General features: G+C 42.2%; 2 protein-coding genes across 2 annotated transcripts; both read right to left on the bottom strand.

Moving 5' to 3' along the window:
• Positions 1–350: 350 nt before the first annotated feature.
• Positions 351–845, bottom strand: LOC148295443 (uncharacterized). The gene has a single exon (XM_088249897.1). It carries the CDS (start codon positions 768–770, stop codon positions 351–353), a length of 420 nt encoding a protein of 139 aa, XP_088106023.1. The 5' UTR covers positions 771–845.
• Positions 846–12,376: 11,531 nt separating this feature from the next.
• Positions 12,377–14,461, bottom strand: LOC110772990 (GDSL esterase/lipase 2-like). The gene is made up of 5 exons (XM_088250229.1): positions 14,109–14,461; positions 13,902–14,023; positions 13,555–13,767; positions 13,136–13,391; positions 12,377–13,011 (listed from the first exon to the last, which is right to left on the bottom strand). Exons 1-5 carry the CDS (start codon positions 14,395–14,397, stop codon positions 12,800–12,802), a joined length of 1,092 nt encoding a protein of 363 aa, XP_088106355.1. The 5' UTR covers positions 14,398–14,461; the 3' UTR covers positions 12,377–12,799.
• Between the last annotated feature and the right edge of the window lie 3,874 nt (positions 14,462–18,335).

The following is an 18,335-nucleotide window of genomic DNA, read 5'->3' as shown; positions in this document are numbered from 1 at the left end:
TGACTCGAACTCAAAAACCTTACTTGGGGAGCAATTGCGTATTATCAAAGTTGAAGGACAATATTTTATCATTACATGAGCGGGTGAACAAAGAACCGCTAGGCCTTAGGGTTTAGGTTTAGGAGAGTAGCTAGTGTGGTTTTGGCTAATTAATTTGAACAAGACCCAGATCACAGATGTATTGCAAAATTTAATTTTATTGTCTTTGGGGAAGGTGATTAAATTTAATACAAATAAGCAAATTTAATTTGTATAAATTTAAATATAACAAACAACAAATATCACGTAAAGTAATGACTTGTCTTGAAAATCCATAGGCCACCATAACAGAGTTATAGTTTGATTGTGCTCTACATAACCAAGACAGCAGCGAAAACCCCAGCGGCTACAGATCCGGTGACTGCAAACCTATTCAAAGCGGCACTGCTAGGGGCGGGTGCGGGAGCCTCTCCTGAAGAGGGAGAAATCACCGGAGAAATGACAGGGGAAGATGAGGGAGGAGAAGGCGGGGAGTCGGCAGTGGGCTCGCTAGCAGCCGGTGAAGTGGTGGATGGAGAGGGAGCGGCAGCCTTAGGTGGAGTGCTCGATGGAGAAGGAGAAGACGCAGCCTTAGGTGGAGGGCTAGATGGAGAAGGAGCAGCTGATGTTGTGGTGCTCGATGGAGAAGCTACAGGTGACTTGGTTGGTGAAGATGTAGGGGATTGTGCCCTTGTTGAGGCCACCAAAAGAGCAGCCATCAGAACAAGAACCACATTGGTGGACCGAGCCATTGTAGAGAGAGAGAAGGGTGTGTGTGTTTTTTTTTTTTTTTTTGGTTTTGGTCGAGAGAGAGAGAGAAGGTTTAGGGTTTGAGAAATTGAAAGGCAAAGGATGGGTTTAAGGAGAGAAGGGAGAGGGATTTTTATATAGGAACGTTGAGGAGACTTGGTTAACAGATCTTGGTTGGTTTCTGAGAAAATTCGTTGACCTCCTGATTTCAAGGTACATGGGGTGGTGGAGATTTTCTCCTTTGATAAAAGGAAAGTTTTTCCAATTGGATTTGGTTAGAAATTGTGAAGAACTTAGGTGTCCTGGTTGTATATAGAAAAATTTTTAGAAAATGTTTAACATGAAAAACGCGGTTTGTGCATATATGGAGGAATGAAAATGTCTTAATTTCCTCCTCAAATGCACCAATTAAACTTTCAAATAACAAGATATAGTAATAGTAGTGCTTAAATAAGAGGAATTTGATACACCTTCAAGAGGTTTCAGATCACATTAATTACACATTACACGACCATTTCTGTATAAATAAAGGATCTAATTATAAAGAGTACAGCCAAGGGCGAAGAAAGACAACTAGAATACAGAAAACATCAAACACATGTATTTAAGGTGTCAATACGTAAATACAACGATGATATCGAGCTTTCATATACTCTTTGAAACAGAAAATGTGACTGCAAAATGCTGAATTGCTTATGGAACTATCAATCAAGACATTTTGTCTAAACTTGAAATAGCTCCTTCAAGTCATGGCTCCACCATAGCTTGGACACTTGCTGGTAAGCCCTTTCAGTAACATTGTCATACAGTTGATACTCCGTGGCACCTCTCTTCCCTCCACAGCTCATAATTCCTCTATACAGGCCACTCTTCCTTCCTTGAAACATTCTTAAGTGTAAATATATAAGGTATATGTGCAATGGGGGTTAAATTTCAAGACGTGGATCGGTTTGTCCACTTTTTTGGGCCAGGGACAGTTTTGTTCTTTGAGCCTTTTATTTGGACTAATCTGTCAACACTCCCTTATGAATCTGGGGGTTAAATTTTGACTATAATTGATAAAGACTCAAAGCATACATACTAGAAAGATGATATATCAAACCATAAACTTATTTTGAAACAGAAGTTGTGTCTGCAAAATTCTAAGTTGGTTAAAAAACTAATCAATCCACATTTTTGTCTAAACTTCAAGCAGCTCTTTTAGATTAATGTAAGGCCCTGTGACATTGGGAGTATGGCTCCACCATAACTTGGACACGTGCTGGTAAACCCTTTCAGTTGGATGGCCAGAGTCAAAAAACACATACTCAGAAACATTGTCACATAATTCATACTCTGTCACACCTCTCTTTCCTCCACAGCTATCAATTCCACCGTATATGTTGGAAGAAGAAGACAGTGTATATTGTGGGAACCGAATTAATTCATAACCCTAGGTCAAATAATTCCTTCCATTTGGGGATTATTTGACCTAATTGGGAATTATTCAATTTAATTGGGGGTTACCCAATTAAATAGAATGTTACCTAATTAGGTTGAGGATTGATTTGATTCCTACGAATATTCTCAATTAATGGAGGAGTTACCTAATTAAATTAGGTATTGATTTGATTGCTATCCTGATTATGGATTTGATTTAAATCAAATAAATCAAATCCCTAATTAGTCAAATTTCGCCAAATTGGGGAGGAATAATTCCCTTCTATCTACGGAATTATTCCTCTGAAACCCTAGCTCCCAAGACCTCTATAAAAGGATGGCTACACACAAGGGTTGAGGTACGTCTAAACTCCTACTGAAACTCTGCATAAATTATCTTTCAGAAACCCTAGCCACCTCCTTTCTCTCCCTCTTTTACATAAGGCTCTGGCCGCCCGGTTTACCCCATGAACACATATAACTCCGTACCCTATTTTAGCTATCGTTTCTCTTCAGATCGATTGAACTGACTTAGGCATCGGAGGGCCTTTGGCCAACACCCCCCGGGTGTGGTCCTCTTATTGTTATTCGTTTTGCAGGGAGAAAGAGAGGCGGAGAAGACGAAGGAATCTTTAGGCGAATATTCCCGTGGGAGGAAATTTGCTCCCACAAATTGGTGCTTTCATTGAGAGCACAAGATATACTCAAAGCGTGCTCAAGGAATCCGTTCCTCCTATTTTCCAATCCACCGAAGCCTTCCAAACAACCATGGTTGGAAGCAAGATGACGAGAGGCAAAGCCGCCGCCATGGCTCAATCCGCGACGGCCCAAAGCCACTCCACCCATGATCCCACGATCGACATGGTGGCGCCACCACCTCTCACCACCGCGCCGGCTACCGCAGTCGCCCAAGGCCCCTTGGCCGGATCTAGCCACCCTCGTGGCTCCACCGCCGAGCATGGTGGAACCTCCCATCAAGGTGGGCTCGTTACCACCGCCGACCTAGGCCCAATCTTGGAGCAACTTCAAGCGTTCCCTCCGTTGCCTCCACGCTCGACGCACGCTCCCGCGTACACCTCCCAGGAAACCCTAGCCCGTATGCAGTTGGGCTCCACACACTTCTCTCCTCCCGATCCACGAAGTCAAGCAGACCTCAATTTGAGAGTTGACCAGCTAGCTCTGAGAATGGACGACCAAAGCAATTTGATGAGGCAGCTCCTCAACCAAATCAATCTAGCTCAAAACCTTGGCCTTGGACCACTGGGCGAAGAGAGAAGGATGGACGACTACGCCAACAAGCAGATCGACGGGCGCTGAGCAGGTCAAGCAGGCATGAGCAGACAGGGAGAGGGACAACAACGTGATCAGCTCGCCAACATGTCACAAGCATCCGCAAGCCACACTCAGAGCGACGTGCGAGGAAGGCAGGGCCCACGACTCCACCTCCGCGACCGCCTAGGCCCGCAGAGGAATGCTCCTCAAGGGCTAGGCTCCCAGAGAGATCAGCCTGACGACCATCGGAATGAGGATTGTGAAGAAAGGCGCTCTGCTGTTCACTCGTCGAGGAACATTCTTCAAAGGCTAGGCTCCCAAGGAGGTCAACCTGACAACCTTCACAGTGAGAACCGCGAGGAAAGGCGCTCCGCTGCTCACTCTCGAAGGACCGATTCTCGTCGACAAGCTGAGGAGAATCACTCGCAAGCGCAGTCCACCAACACGCCGCCTAGGCAATGCAGCCGAGAAGCTCGAACCTTGCGAATCAATGAGGAGGTCAATCAGCGTCGTCCAAATCGCGAGGGTCGCCAACGTGTCCAACCAGCAATGCGTGCAGAGGACGTCAAGAAGCTTGTGAATGACCAACTACGAGACCTGAAAGCCGGCGGGAACTTCGAAGATGCCCTACGCAAGGAGATGGATCAAGCTAACTCCACGCCTTTCACTGTCGAAATTGAGCAGGCGGCTCCCCCGAAGCGGTTCTCGACGCCTTCGTTTACACCCTTTAAGGGGGACTCCGATCCCGAGAGCCACCTAAAACACTTCAAAAGTGTCATGATCCTCCACAAGGCCGACGACGCGTTGATGTGCAAGGTGTTTGTAATGACCCTGCGGGGAACAGCTCAGGATTGGTTCCACACCCTACCATCCGGGTCGATCAGCAGCTTCAAGGAGCTAGCATACGTCTTCGCCAAAGAATACACCTCTTACCGGACAATCAAGAAGAATCCCGACCACCTGTTCAACCTACGTAAGAAGTCTGACGAATCCCTTCGAGACTACATTAAGAGATTCAAAGCAGAAAAGGCCAACATTGTAGGATGTGACGACCGGATCGCATCCTCTGCCTTCAAGAGAGGCTTGCCAACTGAGTGTGAGCTGTATCGCGAGCTGACCATCTCTCCCTGCCAAACACTGGAAGAAGTCTTCGTGACAGCAGAGCGCTACGCACTTTGGGATGATGACCGGATTGCCGCAAAGAAGGCTGCCAAGCAAGCCGATCAACCGGTTGAGCAGGCAAGCCAAAGGAACGGCGGGATAAATGACAAAGATGGAGGCAAGCACGGATTACAGCCTCAGGGAGGTGCCCCAGCAGCCGAGAACTATACCGAGTTCACTATCCCGATACACCAGATCCTAGCCCAAGTAAAGAACATGCCTTGGTTGAAGAAACCATCGCCTTTGAAGGGAAACCCAGCCAAGAAGGATACTAGTAGATACTGCGAATTCCATGAAGGGCACGGTCATTACACAAAGGACTGCTTCGCCTGGAAAAAGCACCTTGAAGAGCTGGTCAGAGACGGCCATTGCACGAAATTCATTGCAAGGAGAGCTATCCAGCAAATTGAGGATCGTGACGCAGTTGCCAATGAGCCTCCACGAAAAAAGTCATACGGATCAGTACGATCATAGCTGACTCTAAGAGCCCGAGCTGACCACCGAGGAGCAGCAGAGAAAGATCAAGCAAGCAACTTTTCCTCCGGAGGTACTATCCACGAAGCTCCTCGCCTATCAGCTCAGCTCCAAGCAGGCGGCCAAGCCTCCCTCACCTCCATTGAAGACAAGTTACTTTTGATGTTACCCCTGCAACTCATCTCTTTTGTTCAATAAAGCAATGTAGTCAAATAGACATCAATACAAGTTCAAACTTTTCTTTCTAATGGAGTGTTCACAAATGCCATCGACACGTCTCCGGACGTAGGCCAAACGGGCCACTCTCATCGACACGTCTCCGGACGTAGGCCAAACGGGCCACTCTCATCGGCACGTCTCCGGACGTAGGCCAAACGGGCCACTCATCGACACGTCTCCGGACGTAGGCCAAACGGGCCACTCTCATCGACACGTCTCCGGATGTAGGCCAAACGGGCCACTCTCATCGACACGTCTCCGGACGTAGGCCAAACGGGCCACTCATCGACACGTCTCCGGACGTAGGCCAAACGGGCCACACTCATCGACACGTCTCCGGACGTAGGCCAAACGGGCCACTCTCATCGACACGTCTCCGGACGTAGGCCAAACGGGCCACTCTCATCGACACGTCTCCGGACGTAGGCCAAACGGGCCACACTCATCGACACGTCTCCGGACGTAGGCCAAACGGGCCACACTCATCGACACGTCTCCGGACGTAGGCCAAACGGGCCACTCTCATCGACACGTCTCCGGACGTAGGCCAAACGGGCCACTCTTATCGACACGTCTCCAAACGTAGGCCAAACGGGCCACTCTTATCGACACGTCTCCAAACGTAGGCCAAATGGGCCACTCTCATCGACACGTCTCCAGACGTACGCTATACGGGCCACTCTCATCGACATGTCTTTGGACATAGGCAGAACACGCCCGGAGTCCCTTAAGGGGGACCCTGGCCCTCGCCAATTTCCTAAGGGAAAACATCTTACGGGATGTGCAGAACACGCCCAGAGTCCCTTAAGGGGGACCCTGGCCCTCGCCAATTTCCTACGCCCGGAGTCCCTCAAGGGGGACCCTGGCCCTCGTTAATTTCCTAAGGGAAAACATCTTACGGGATGCGCAGAACACGCACGGAGTCCCTTAAGGGGGACCCTGGCAATCATAAATCTCCAAAAGAAGATGCGCAATCAAAATACAGGCTGGTTACTCAAACAGTCCCCAAGTCAATATGCCAATTGAAGTTGAAAAAATAACTGAAATTTCCATAGCAAGCTGACCAACCGGCCAAGTTCAACAAAAGGAAGATGTTCGAATAAGACCAATTATTCTAAACAAGAAAGCAGACTACAAGGTGAAAAGAAATAAAGGAGTCTTCATTTACTCTGAGACGCCAGCAGGAGATCCTTGATCTACAGCCTCTTCGGCATTCTCTTGATCAGCCACATTCTCAGCAGCTCCACCTGCTTGATACGCGACGTCTGCCACTACCTCATCTGCTGCATCCTCATCTGCTTCATCCTCTTCAGCTACCGCCTCTTCGGCTGCCTGCTCTTCAGCTCCTGCCATGTTCACAGCATTAACCTGCTCACTTTGCACATGAAGCAAGTCAGAACAGAGTATCGCAATGTCTCCATCTCTAATGCAGACTTGTTATAGGCGCCAAACTTAGCAAGAAGCTTGTCATAACCAAATGAGACGTCAGCATTCTTGCGCTCAAGACGGAAGTAGGCATCTTTTCGACTAACCAAGTCACCAGCAGAAGAGGGGGCAACATCAGACGAGTTTCAGATATTTTCAGCAGGAAAAACTAATCCTTTTTTTTATTTAAAGCAAATGGAGTGTCGCTTCCCTTTGTTTTTCCAAGGAAAGACTCGAGAGGGTGCCAAGTTCGCCGGCTTAACAGACGTGGTTAACCAATTCAGCACAAGTGGACGGGCTTGACAGAAAGTTCGTCTTGAGCAGATCAGACACGCATGCACCTCCTGTGGGGTTGGGCTTGTCAACCTTGGGACCAACAGCTGACGTTACAGAAGAACCTTTCGCTCGGGCAGATGACTCTCTCATCTTCTTAGCCTCTGCCAACCTCACCTCCAAAGAAGTCCATGAGGCAGAATCAACTCCACTCTTGACTGCCCGTGTCTCAACAACCGAGCCATGAGCAGACCTCCCGCTTCGATCTCCATCCTTTGACTGATACAGACGACTCGAACTACGAAGAGGAATATCTGCATCTCTTTGACGCTCGGCAGAACGGGATCGGGCACGAACTACCTCACGAAGCAGATCATGATTTTCAAGCTTGTCAGCAGGAGGCTCGGATGATGATGGAACAGACCCCACTTGAGTCTTCCCAGCAGAATTGGACTTTGGCTTCTTCCTCAATAGAGACACGTCATTCGCACGCGAAGTCTCAACTCCATTTCTAGAAGACTTGACGTCAGCCTTACTTTGGGCAGATAATCAGAATCTTGACCATTCTGCTTCCATCTCTCAACATCCTAGGCAGGGGGCAGACCACCAACTTCCTCCCGATACTTGCCCAGCTGACAGGCCCTCAACGCATGAGGCCAAGCATGCTTCAGCCCAGACCTGCGACGATAGGCAATAGCTGGTCCACCTGCGCGCACCTGCTCTACCACGATTGCCGCCCACTATCAGCCGTCGCCTGTCACGACGACAACTAGCCGGACTTCCCCTAGCTGATCCTCGAAGCAAAAAAGAAGAAAAAGAAATACACGTGCTCGACTTACCTTGGGATGCACGGCGACTCATCTCTTCGACAAGCAGTACAAATTCTCCAAGATCTCTCTCAAGCTAGAAAGTAGAGAAGTTAAGTTTGCGATGTGAAGAAGAGTGAAGATAAGCCCTGCATTTATACATGTTCGGCATCCTAGGTCAAGAAAGAATCGAAAGCCCATTCCTACTGGGAACCGAACTCCAAGTGCAAGTCATATACCTCCTCCACTCAGGAGCCCAAATCCAAGAAGGAAGCCCAGTTACAGCTGGACAGCCCAACAGATGATTTACATCTCCTACATGCCACCACGCGCCATGCAGAAGCTGGGGGGCATTTGTGGGAACCGAATTAATTCATAACCCTAGGTCAAATAATTCCTTCCATTTGGGGATTATTTGACCTAATTGGGAATTATTCAATTTAATTGGGGGTTACCCAATTAAATAGAATGTTACCTAATTAGGTTGAGGATTGATTTGATTCCTACGAATATTCTCAATTAATGGAGGAGTTACCTAATTAAATTAGGTATTGATTTGATTGCTATCCTGATTATGGATTTGATTTAAATCAAATAAATCAAATCCCTAATTAGTCAAATTTTGCCAAATTGGGGAGGAATAATTCCCTTCCATCTACGGAATTATTCCTCTGAAACCCTAGCTCCCAAGACCTCTATAAAAGGATGGCTACACACAAGGGTTGAGGTACGTCTAAACTCCTACTGAAACTCTGCATAAATTATCTTTCAGAAACCCTAGCCACCTCCTTTCTCTCCCTCTTTTACATAAGGCTCTGGCCGCCCGGTTTACCCCATGAACACATGTAACTCCGTACCCTATTTTAGCTATCGTTTCTCTTCAGATCGATTGAACTGACTTAGGCATCGGAGGGCCTTTGGCCAACACCCCTCGGGTGTGGTCCTCTTATTGTTATTCGTTTTGCAGGGAGAAAGAGAGGCGGAGAAGACGAAGGAATCTTTAGGCGAATATTCCCGTGGGAGGAAATTTGCTCCCACATATATTACTTTGATTACTTTCTTAAGGTTGCCAATGACCAAGCCAACAAATTCTTTGTGTGAGTGGGACTCAAACAAACTGGAATTTGATGTGAAGGGGGCAAAATAGTCATTGTTTCCAATGCTAATCAAGTAAACAGCTTTCGACAAAAATGTTTTGGCCTCTTGTTGCATTCCTAAAAGGACACAAATTAATGTGCAAACAACCAATTAAAAATACCCGCAAGTGCATGAATCTAATGAAGTACAGATTATGTAAGTACGGGGTCGATCCCACGAAGAACTTGTCGGCTCCCTATAAGTTCTAATTTGAGTACATAAAGAACACTTAATTGACACACCACAAATACGCAAATGCAAAATGGAAACTAAAAATAAGTAAAGAAGTGCAAAAGAAATGAAACAACACAAGAAAACTAAAGAAAAACACAAACATCATTTTCTATCGCCATTTTATCACCTGTTTATCACCTGTAAACAGTGCCGTGAACAGTGAACAGTGACATGAACAGTGCCGTAAACAGTGAACAGTGACGACCTGTCGCGTGAACAGTGACGACCGGTCGTTTTTCGGCAGAGTCGAAATTTCAATAAACGTGTGATGAGCGACCGGTCGTGAACAGTAACGACCGGTCGTTTTTGGGCAGATTCGTTTCTCTGTTTTTCAGTTTCGACCTCTGTCCAGTGTTTTGCCTATAACTTTCCAACCGTACGTCGAAAATTCACGTTCTTTATACGGTTGGATTCAGAACAGAAAATGCAAGAACACAGCACGGACCAAAAGTCCAAAACAATTACGGAAACAAATAAAATTCAGTATCAAAGACACACCACGTGTCGAACTCACAACTCACACACACATTTGGGGGGGTTTTGATTTGTTTCAAGTGACCTATTTCTATTGCATGAAAGTAAATGGACTTTGAATTTAAATGAGAAAGGCAGAGATGAATTATCAAATTGTGACATTAAAATGTAACAAACACTAGGGTTTCGGAATCCACCCTAAACAATTCTACCAATGTTCATGGATACTCAAGTGATGAACTCTAAACGTGTTGTTGAAGTGTTCGCAATCAAGACCAGTACGGGTGGCTCAAGACGCATTGATTCTCTCTAATGTACGTAAAGTGCAGTATGAGTGCTACAATACTTGTGCCTTCCCTATAATCGAATCTAGGTGTGCTTAGTACTTTGATTCAATTACAAGAAAAACCCATTGAGTTCAAAGAGAATATGAACATCACAAGAACCCTAATAGCATGGTGTTTACATTAGGTATTCAAGAAACCAATTCACATGGATGATTCTTACTTCATCCATTTATTGCTTAGGATAACATGAGGATACACATAATCCCAACAATCTCAAGAAGCATGCTTTCAAAGGTGATCAATCAAAGAAGAACATACATCAAGGATAGATTAATTTGGTGAATTGGAATTCATCAACAATATCTAGAAATTCATACACTCAAGCATCAAAACAATAAGGTAATCATGTTTAGGGCTTCAACCTAAGCCCTAGCTATGGAGTTTAGTTCCTCATAATCATTTCAAACACAAATTCGAAATATAACTAGAAAGAGTTTACAGATTTGGAAATGATGAAAGCTTGAAGTCTTCAATGGTGGAAGTCTTCTCCTTTCTTCCTTGGCTGCACCTCGTTCTCCTTCCTTCAAGCTCTCCCCAAAATCTGCTCAAAGTCTCCACGTACCAGCTCCTCTCCCTTTCTCCCAAAACTGAATGATACCCCCAAATCTGATTGCAATCCCTTTTGACTTCTGCCCCTTCTTTCCAGCTCACTTTTAATATAAAACTTATTCTTTTGTTAAAGCCTTTGCCTTTGTCCCCTTGTCATGATGGGTTCTTTTGTTATTGTCTTCACCAAGATACTCTTTGTTTCAGAAAATATCCCTTTTACAAAGGTAATTCCTTGTTACCAAGAGTTATGGTAACAAGAAATTAAGATGACACAAAGGAGGTAAAAGCTGGCCAAAATCGGATTTCCAAAGCTGTGGTAACATGCTGGATTGGTTGGATAGGCAATACTTGTCCAATGGAGCTCAAATTTGGATATGTTGTAGTTAACATCCATTGGAACAAGTCTGATGAAGATCATGACCTCATCCGAGTACCAGAGCATGTTGATCCCAGGCCAAGAAGTTGACCTACGAAAATGAACAAAAACAAAGTTTATAACCAATAATGCACTTTTAGCTCATTTTCATTCCAACCAAGGTAAAATCTAAGAAAACACAAAAAGGAAGTAAAAAGGTATAAAATGTCAAGAACTAACTCAAATTAGTGGGTGAATAACATGAAAAATCATGTGTAAAAATGAACCGAACACCTCTGCATGGCCTAGTTTGTGCCTCAGCTGTTTCACCACCTTCTTGAACTGACATAGTTGAGTTTTAAGGTCTATCACCTGAAACCAAGAAATCACACGATCAAATCATTCGTGTACAATCAATGATTTCGACAATAAGTTCTTCCTTGGATGAGTTTGGCGAAGTCTGAGCAGGCTATGGCTGCCAAAGGGCAGCATCGGCCTTGTCATGATGACTAGCTGTTGGACAACTGCAAATATAGACAAGCAGCTTACTTTTTCAAGCCTAAAATACAAATTTAGAAAGCAAATATAGAAGCAAGATCACATACATATCCTTGATGAGTTTCAGCTATAGAACCAGCTCCAGCAGATGCAAAGTTCACCCCATAAGTATAATTGTTCAACCCAGGCTGCAAAAATGGTGGTGAATATGGCAACTTTGCATACTCAGCTGCAGCATTGATGGAAAGTTAACATTCAGTTATGCATAATCACTAGTGTTTTGAAGAGCATAACATTAATAATTTTTAAAGGGTCATACCAATGAAATCTGGGATTAGACGGCCATCGGAGAATCTACCAGTTGGGTAACTGAAGAAGGTTTCTCCATATGGAAAGAAAATTGCCTGGAAAGAAGTTGTAGAATTCATATAGTTATTGTTTCCTACATCAAATACTGAATCACCAAAGATGAACATGGCTTCATGCTTTTTATGTTGCCTAGAATGGCCATGGCTAGAGCTACTTGCAAGGAGAAGGCTTGCACAAAAAGCCAGGATATATATTTGCAACCTTGAAGTTACCATTCTAGCTAGCAATCTGGTTTACTTTGTCTCTGCTTCAAATGCATAAATAGGTTTTCGAGATTTACTTGTTGAAAGGGAAACGAATGTTAACTTCTATGATCAAACCACAGTTACTGTAGCCCAACTCTCCAACGTAGTTGCTGAGCTAACCACATATATGTAAACATAATTGAAAATAATGTTTGAAGGACTAACAATTAAACCAACAATCTTCTCCTCTGTTTCAGTTCAGTATGTTTAAAATATTGCAACCTTTAAATTGAGAGAAGAGCTGGTTTCTAAGATGATCCAATGGTCATTAACTTTTGTCAGCAAATAACAACTTTGAAAAGACACTAGAACCTCTAAAAAAGGGTAACTTACGACAAATTGGAGGATCTAAAACTCGTCCACTTTCATTCAAAAATTCGTACACAAATTTTCACCATTTCTCATCCACCAAGAGTTATTTTCTTGATAATTTTTCATGCTTGACGTAGACGGTACCAGCAATCATTTATTATTGGGAGTTTATACACAAAATGGCTCATAACTTACTATTTTGGCTAATTGGACCATGTTTAGGCCGAAATACGCTCCATTTACGTCACCGTGGCAACTGTTTATTCGATCATTTTATACCAAGGGTTTATTGGATCATTTCAAATTAAAAGAAGGCCATGGGACATAGGAAGTATGGCTCCCCCCTAACTTGAACACTTGCCCATGTGCCCATGGCTCCATCAAACTTTTAATTTGCTTCAAAACGGAAATTGTGTCTCCAAATTGCTCAATTTCTTATGAAACTATCAAGCCATATTTTGCCTAAACTTCAAATAGCTCCTTCAAGTTATGGCTCCACCATAACTTGGACATTTGCTCGTATAACCTGTCAGTTCCATGGGCAGAGTCAAAGAAGACGTACTCAGTAACATTGTTACATAACTTATACTCAGTCACACCTCTCTTCCCTCCACAGGTATTAATTCCTCTGTATGGACCAGAGCCACAGCACGCCGCCTTTCCTTCCTTGAAACCTTTACGACACAGTAATAACGAAAAAGAATATTAAAAAGGAGACATGACTTATCAGCTTATGACAAAACCAAATAAGAGAAACTATAACTTAAAGGAGAAGGTGTCATGGATGGCTATGCATACCATATTTTGATGGATGATTAATTCTTTCTTTAGCGTAAGTGTAGATATTAAGCTTTGAGTATTTGAATCCTTGGAGCTCTTTCTTCAGCTTTGTGAGGACTTTGGAAAGCAGTCTATTGTGTAGTTTCACAAGTGCTGTAACTTCTTCCCCTGAAGGGCCTGTGTTCCCTGGTTGAATCACTCTCATGCTTGGCACAGAAGCAAGAGGGGCCAAGCTTGAAAATCCAAATTTCCTGCCTCCTTTCTTGTATACATCCTGACAAAATGTATATCAAATCACTCCTCCAAAAGATCTTTCCGGATTCATAATCAGAAGACACAAAATTGTACACAAATTGTAACAAGTTATAGAAGAAAGAAGAAACTCAAATTAAAAATTTTCGCGTGGTATGTATGTGTGAAAAAGAAGATAAGATTACTTCGATCCAACTTGTCAGGTTGCCAATAACCCAGCCAACATATTCTTCATGGCTGGTATTGGTAGCTAATGGGGAAAGATAGTCATTGCCTCCAATGCTGATTAAGTAGACAGCTTTGGACAGCAATGTGTAGGCTTCTGCTTCACCTAGTTTCTGCCTCAACTGCTTCTCCACCTTCTTGAATTGACTTCGTTGAGTTTTAAGGTCTATCACCTGAAAACAATAGATCACATAATCAAATCATGCTAACGAAAAGCACTCGAATTACCGAAAATACATATTGAGATGCTGCAACTGTAACTAGAAGTCATAACAAGGGAAAACATATAATAAGCCAGAGCATATACAAATCCTTGATGGCTTTCAACTAGAGCACCAGCTCCAGCAGAAGCAAAGTTCACCCCATAAGTATAGTCTTTCAACCCAGGTTGTAAATATGCTGGTATAATTGGCAACTTGGCATACTCAGCTGAAACATGAATGTAAATCTAATAGTTAGTTGTATCATGTGTTTGTATTATCACAAACAATATCACTCACAAGATGGTTCTTACCAATGAAATCTGGGATTAAACGCCCATCAGAAAATCTACCAGTTGGGTACCTGAAGAATGTTTCACCATATGGCAACCAATTTGCCTGGAAATCTTTTGTGGTATTTATGTAGTTATTATTTCCAGGATCATAGAGTGAATCACCAAAGATGAACAGGGCTACATGTTTTTTCTGAAGCCCAGAATGGCCATGGCAGCTGCTTTGAATAACAAGGCCTGCACATAAAGCCAAGATATAGATTTGAAACCTGAAAGATGCCATTCCAGTATGTTCGGTATAACTTTGCATTATATCATCTTTTTCTCTGTTTCAATTCAATTTAATAAGGAAATTACTTCCTGGTCCAGATAACATAAAGAAAAGTCAAGGAAAGTGAACTAAAATAGAAAAAGATGACAGAAATGAGAGGAGGTTGATGCTTAGCATGATACAGTTAGAAATTTTTGTCTTCATTAGCTTCAATTAAATCACAAAATAATATATTATAATCCAATTAAAAAATAAAAAATAGCTGCGGCAAAGTTTGGGAACTAAAAGTCAATAAATGGAAAATTTGCAATTTCAGCTTCAGTTTCATCAGCTGCCTTCCTCCAAAGAATCTTCTCATTGAAAAGCAGCCAATGCTTCTAGAAGTCAAAGTCAATGTAATTCAGCTAACTAAACCAGAGTTAGTTCATGGTTAGAGTAAGTCAGTCTGTCAGTGAGGCATACAGACAGACCCATTCACTATTGTCTCCCTCCCCCCCACCATCCAAAAAATGCCTGTTTAGAACTTAATTCATATATCAGAACAACAACAATACTTAAATAACATGAGATTTTTTTTAAATTTTTTTTATAGAAAGTAAAATTTCTTTGCTTAGTGATCATATATATTATATATAATCTCATGGATGGGCCCCATATATGATGACATCCTTTTTCATAATTTCTCCCTCTTTTCTGAACACACATGGCTAATAAACTATGAGATAATGATATCCTGGTTTCTGGTTGAACATGACTAGTAAAATACTGTCATGATCCACAAACAGCTGGTTGAGCAAACCTAAAATAATAACCATTTGGCAAAACAAGACAATAAATACTAATCAGGTTTACAATCTTGCAGTTGATATGATAACAACCTGGTTCAACATTGTCAGAACCCATGAAGTTGACAGTATACAAGTGAAAACGCTCAAATATATATATATATATATATATATCTTCATCCAAGGGTATAAATTTTTTGTGTGGAAATCATAATTTCCAATATTCACAAAAGGTACACTCTAACATTCTTATTATAACTCTCACAAAAATTTAAGATCAAAGAGAAAAAAATCCGTGAAAATAATCTTACTTAGCTAATTTTCAAATAGTGCTTTCAGATTGTAAGGTGTGGTGATGGAATTTCCACTCCATATTTGCTTGGCAAACTGTTCGTAGACCCTGTCGGTTGGATGAGCAGAGTCATAGAAGACATATTCAGTAACATTCTTGATAAATTATACTATTTGGCAATTCTCTTTCCTCCACAGTTATAAGGTTTCGTGGAAGGGGAGGCGCCATGCGGTGGAAGTGGTGCATATGGAGGAATTTATAAGGTTTCAAGTCTATCACGTGGACAACACATTTTGGGTGATGCGGAGCACGTGAGGCCTTTGAGCTTTAACACTTGGGCAACCCGCTTTGATACCATGAAGGAAGTTGAGGTTCTACTCCAAAACTAATTGGCAATTTGGGGGGGGGGGGGGGGGGGGGGGAATGGTTGCCCAACTCCTTATAAGCCATTCTTAAGTTTCTCAACTTTCCAATGTGGGACTCTTTACCTTCACATTCTCACAAGAAGGCATATCACCTGAAACAAGGTTGGTTTAAAGTGATTATTTACATCATAGAGAGAAATAGTTGATGCAAACCTAATAAGTAACCATTTTCATATGGACAGGAGATCATAGTTTGAAGAAGTCAGTACTACATATTAGTGAATCGCATTATGTGCTCGATAGACTGAAGTTTCAATTAGCAATACTGTGAACCCTAAATATTAAACTCGAATTGCTTAACTCTCTTAAACCCAGAAAACTTGTCTTTTCGACCACTTTAACTTAAGATTGGTAATGTATGCATTTTGAGTATTTCTTTTAGCTTCCCTTGAAAATTTTGTAATATGATTTTTATTGTTTTTATCAAGCTCAAGTTTAGATTAAGAATAGCTTCTCTAGGTGTTCTTAACTAACAACTATCCTATGGAGGTTCAAGCAAATTGACAAAGGTAAATTGTGCATTGCATCACATTGCATTAAATTGATTTCATAAAATGATGACTAGTCATCTGTTTCTCGTATGACTAGTCATCCTTGCTCTGTAGGATTTCCAGCTGGATAACCAACTTTTTTGTCCTATTCTCCATTCCCTCTCTGCTGCCATGTGTCGATTCTGACCTAGGAAATTTGTGGGTGTAAAGGCCAAAGAATTCCTCTTTTGGAGTTGTCTCTTTTGGGTGGAAGTTTTTTGGAAAGTTTTGCTTGCCATCTTTCTCTTCTTCTTCCTCAAGAGAGAACCATCTTATTTTCATCTATGAGTTTTCCAAATGGATCTCTTTTTGAAAAACTGCATTTGAAATACTAATATGCATCTAGCTAATTAAAACATTCTCTAATTTATATCTAGGTCAGATTCAATACTGATTTCTTCATGAGTATGGTTTCTTGAAGAAATTGGTCATTCTCATTTGAATCCAAATTTTGGTTTCTGTCTGAGTTAGAGCTTGCGAGCTAATGCCATGGGTTGAAAGTGTAAGATTCCACATCGACCAACAGAGAGGGGGTGATGTGCCTTATATGTACATGCCCGCCTCCATCTAGCACGAGGCCTTTTGGGAGCTCACTGGTTTCGGAGTTATAGGAACTCCGAAGTTAAGCGAGTTGAGGCTAGAGCAATCCTAAGGAGCTTCACTGACTTAGGCCTCAAGGAAGCAAAGGATTTAGTGGAGAAGGCGCCATCTGTGCTAAAGAAAGGATTATCAAAGGAAGAAGGAGAGCAACTAATAGAGAAGCTCAAAGCTCTTGGCGCAAAAGTTGTTCTTGAATGAAATCACTACGACGATGCATATGTACTCCACTTTGAGAGGCTGTGAGATTAGTTAATGTTTCTTGCGGAACATCAGGTCACCAGCTTTTCTGAAATTTTAGCAATCCATATAAAACACATCTCAGATTTTCTCCAATATTGTTTTGAAGTTGAGATATTTTCTGATGATTGATTTCTTTTTGTATTGATATCTAAGCTGGCAAAGGTGAGATTTTGATTAAGAATGGCCCATCGAAGAAGAAGGCTTTCCATAATTGAAGGGGGAAGTTTTTGAGTAAGTTTGATGTCATATCTTCATAGTGTGTTGTAATTCCACAATAGAAGGCTAACCACATATATGTAAACATGATTGAAAATAATGTTTGAAGGACTAACAATCAAACCAACAATCTTCTCCTCTGTTTCAGTTCTGTATGTTTAAAATATTGCAACCTTTAAATTGAGAGAAGAGCTGGTTTCTAAGATGACCCAATGGCCATTAACTTTTGTCAGCAAATAACAACTTTGAAAAGACACTAGAACCTCTAAATACAAATTGGAGGATCTAAAACTCGACCACTTTCATTCTAAAATTCTTACACAAATTTTCACCATTTCTCATCCACCAAGAGTTATTTTCTTGATAAAATATTTTTCATGCTTGACGTAGACGGTACCAGCAATCATTTATTATTTGGAGTTTATACACAAAATGGCTCATTAAGGGTTGCCCAACTATTTTTACCCGTGACAGGAAAACTTACTATTTTGGCTAATTGTACCATGTTTAGGACGAAATAGCCTCGATTAATTTGACCATGTCAACTGTTTATTGGATCATTTACTTGACCATGTAAACTTTTACAACTGGAGGTTAACATGATTGAAGGGTTATCAAAATGAGCTGTTAGAGAAAATCACCAGTGACCTTGTTTTTATAGGGAAAGAATACACGGCCAAGAAAACTTGAATCCCGCTACTTTTTAGAGAGAGTTCCTGAGATGGTCCCTGAATCTCTCCACTTGGGTCATTTTCCAAAATTATTACTTTCCTTCACTCATTATGACCTTAACCTCTATGGAATATTGTACACATCAGTAGGATCGCCGGCAATTTTCCGGAACTAGGGAAATATAACAAAGCAAATTGAGAAACAAGCAACCAAAATA

Source organism: Prunus avium, chromosome 3 (genome assembly GCF_965620075.1).
Source record: "Prunus avium chromosome 3, drPruAviu1.hap1.1, whole genome shotgun sequence".
NCBI lineage: Eukaryota > Viridiplantae > Streptophyta > Magnoliopsida > Rosales > Rosaceae > Prunus > Prunus avium.
This window is presented reverse-complemented; position numbering and strand designations above follow the sequence as displayed.

Excerpts from the sequence above, each read along its gene's own strand:
- LOC148295443 (XM_088249897.1), bottom strand. The coding sequence starts at position 770 with ATGGCTCGGTCCACCAATGTGGTTCTTGTTCTGATGGCTGCTCTTTTG.
- LOC110772990 (XM_088250229.1), bottom strand. The coding sequence starts at position 14,397 with ATGCAAAGTTATACCGAACATACTGGAATGGCATCTTTCAGGTTTCAA. Across the intron at positions 13,768-13,901 it reads TTGAAAGCCATCAAGGATTT|GTGATAGACCTTAAAACTCA; the intron begins GTATATGCTCTG and ends TATTGTTTTCAG. Across the intron at positions 13,392-13,554 it reads ACCTGACAAGTTGGATCGAA|GATGTATACAAGAAAGGAGG; the intron begins GTAATCTTATCT and ends ACATTTTGTCAG.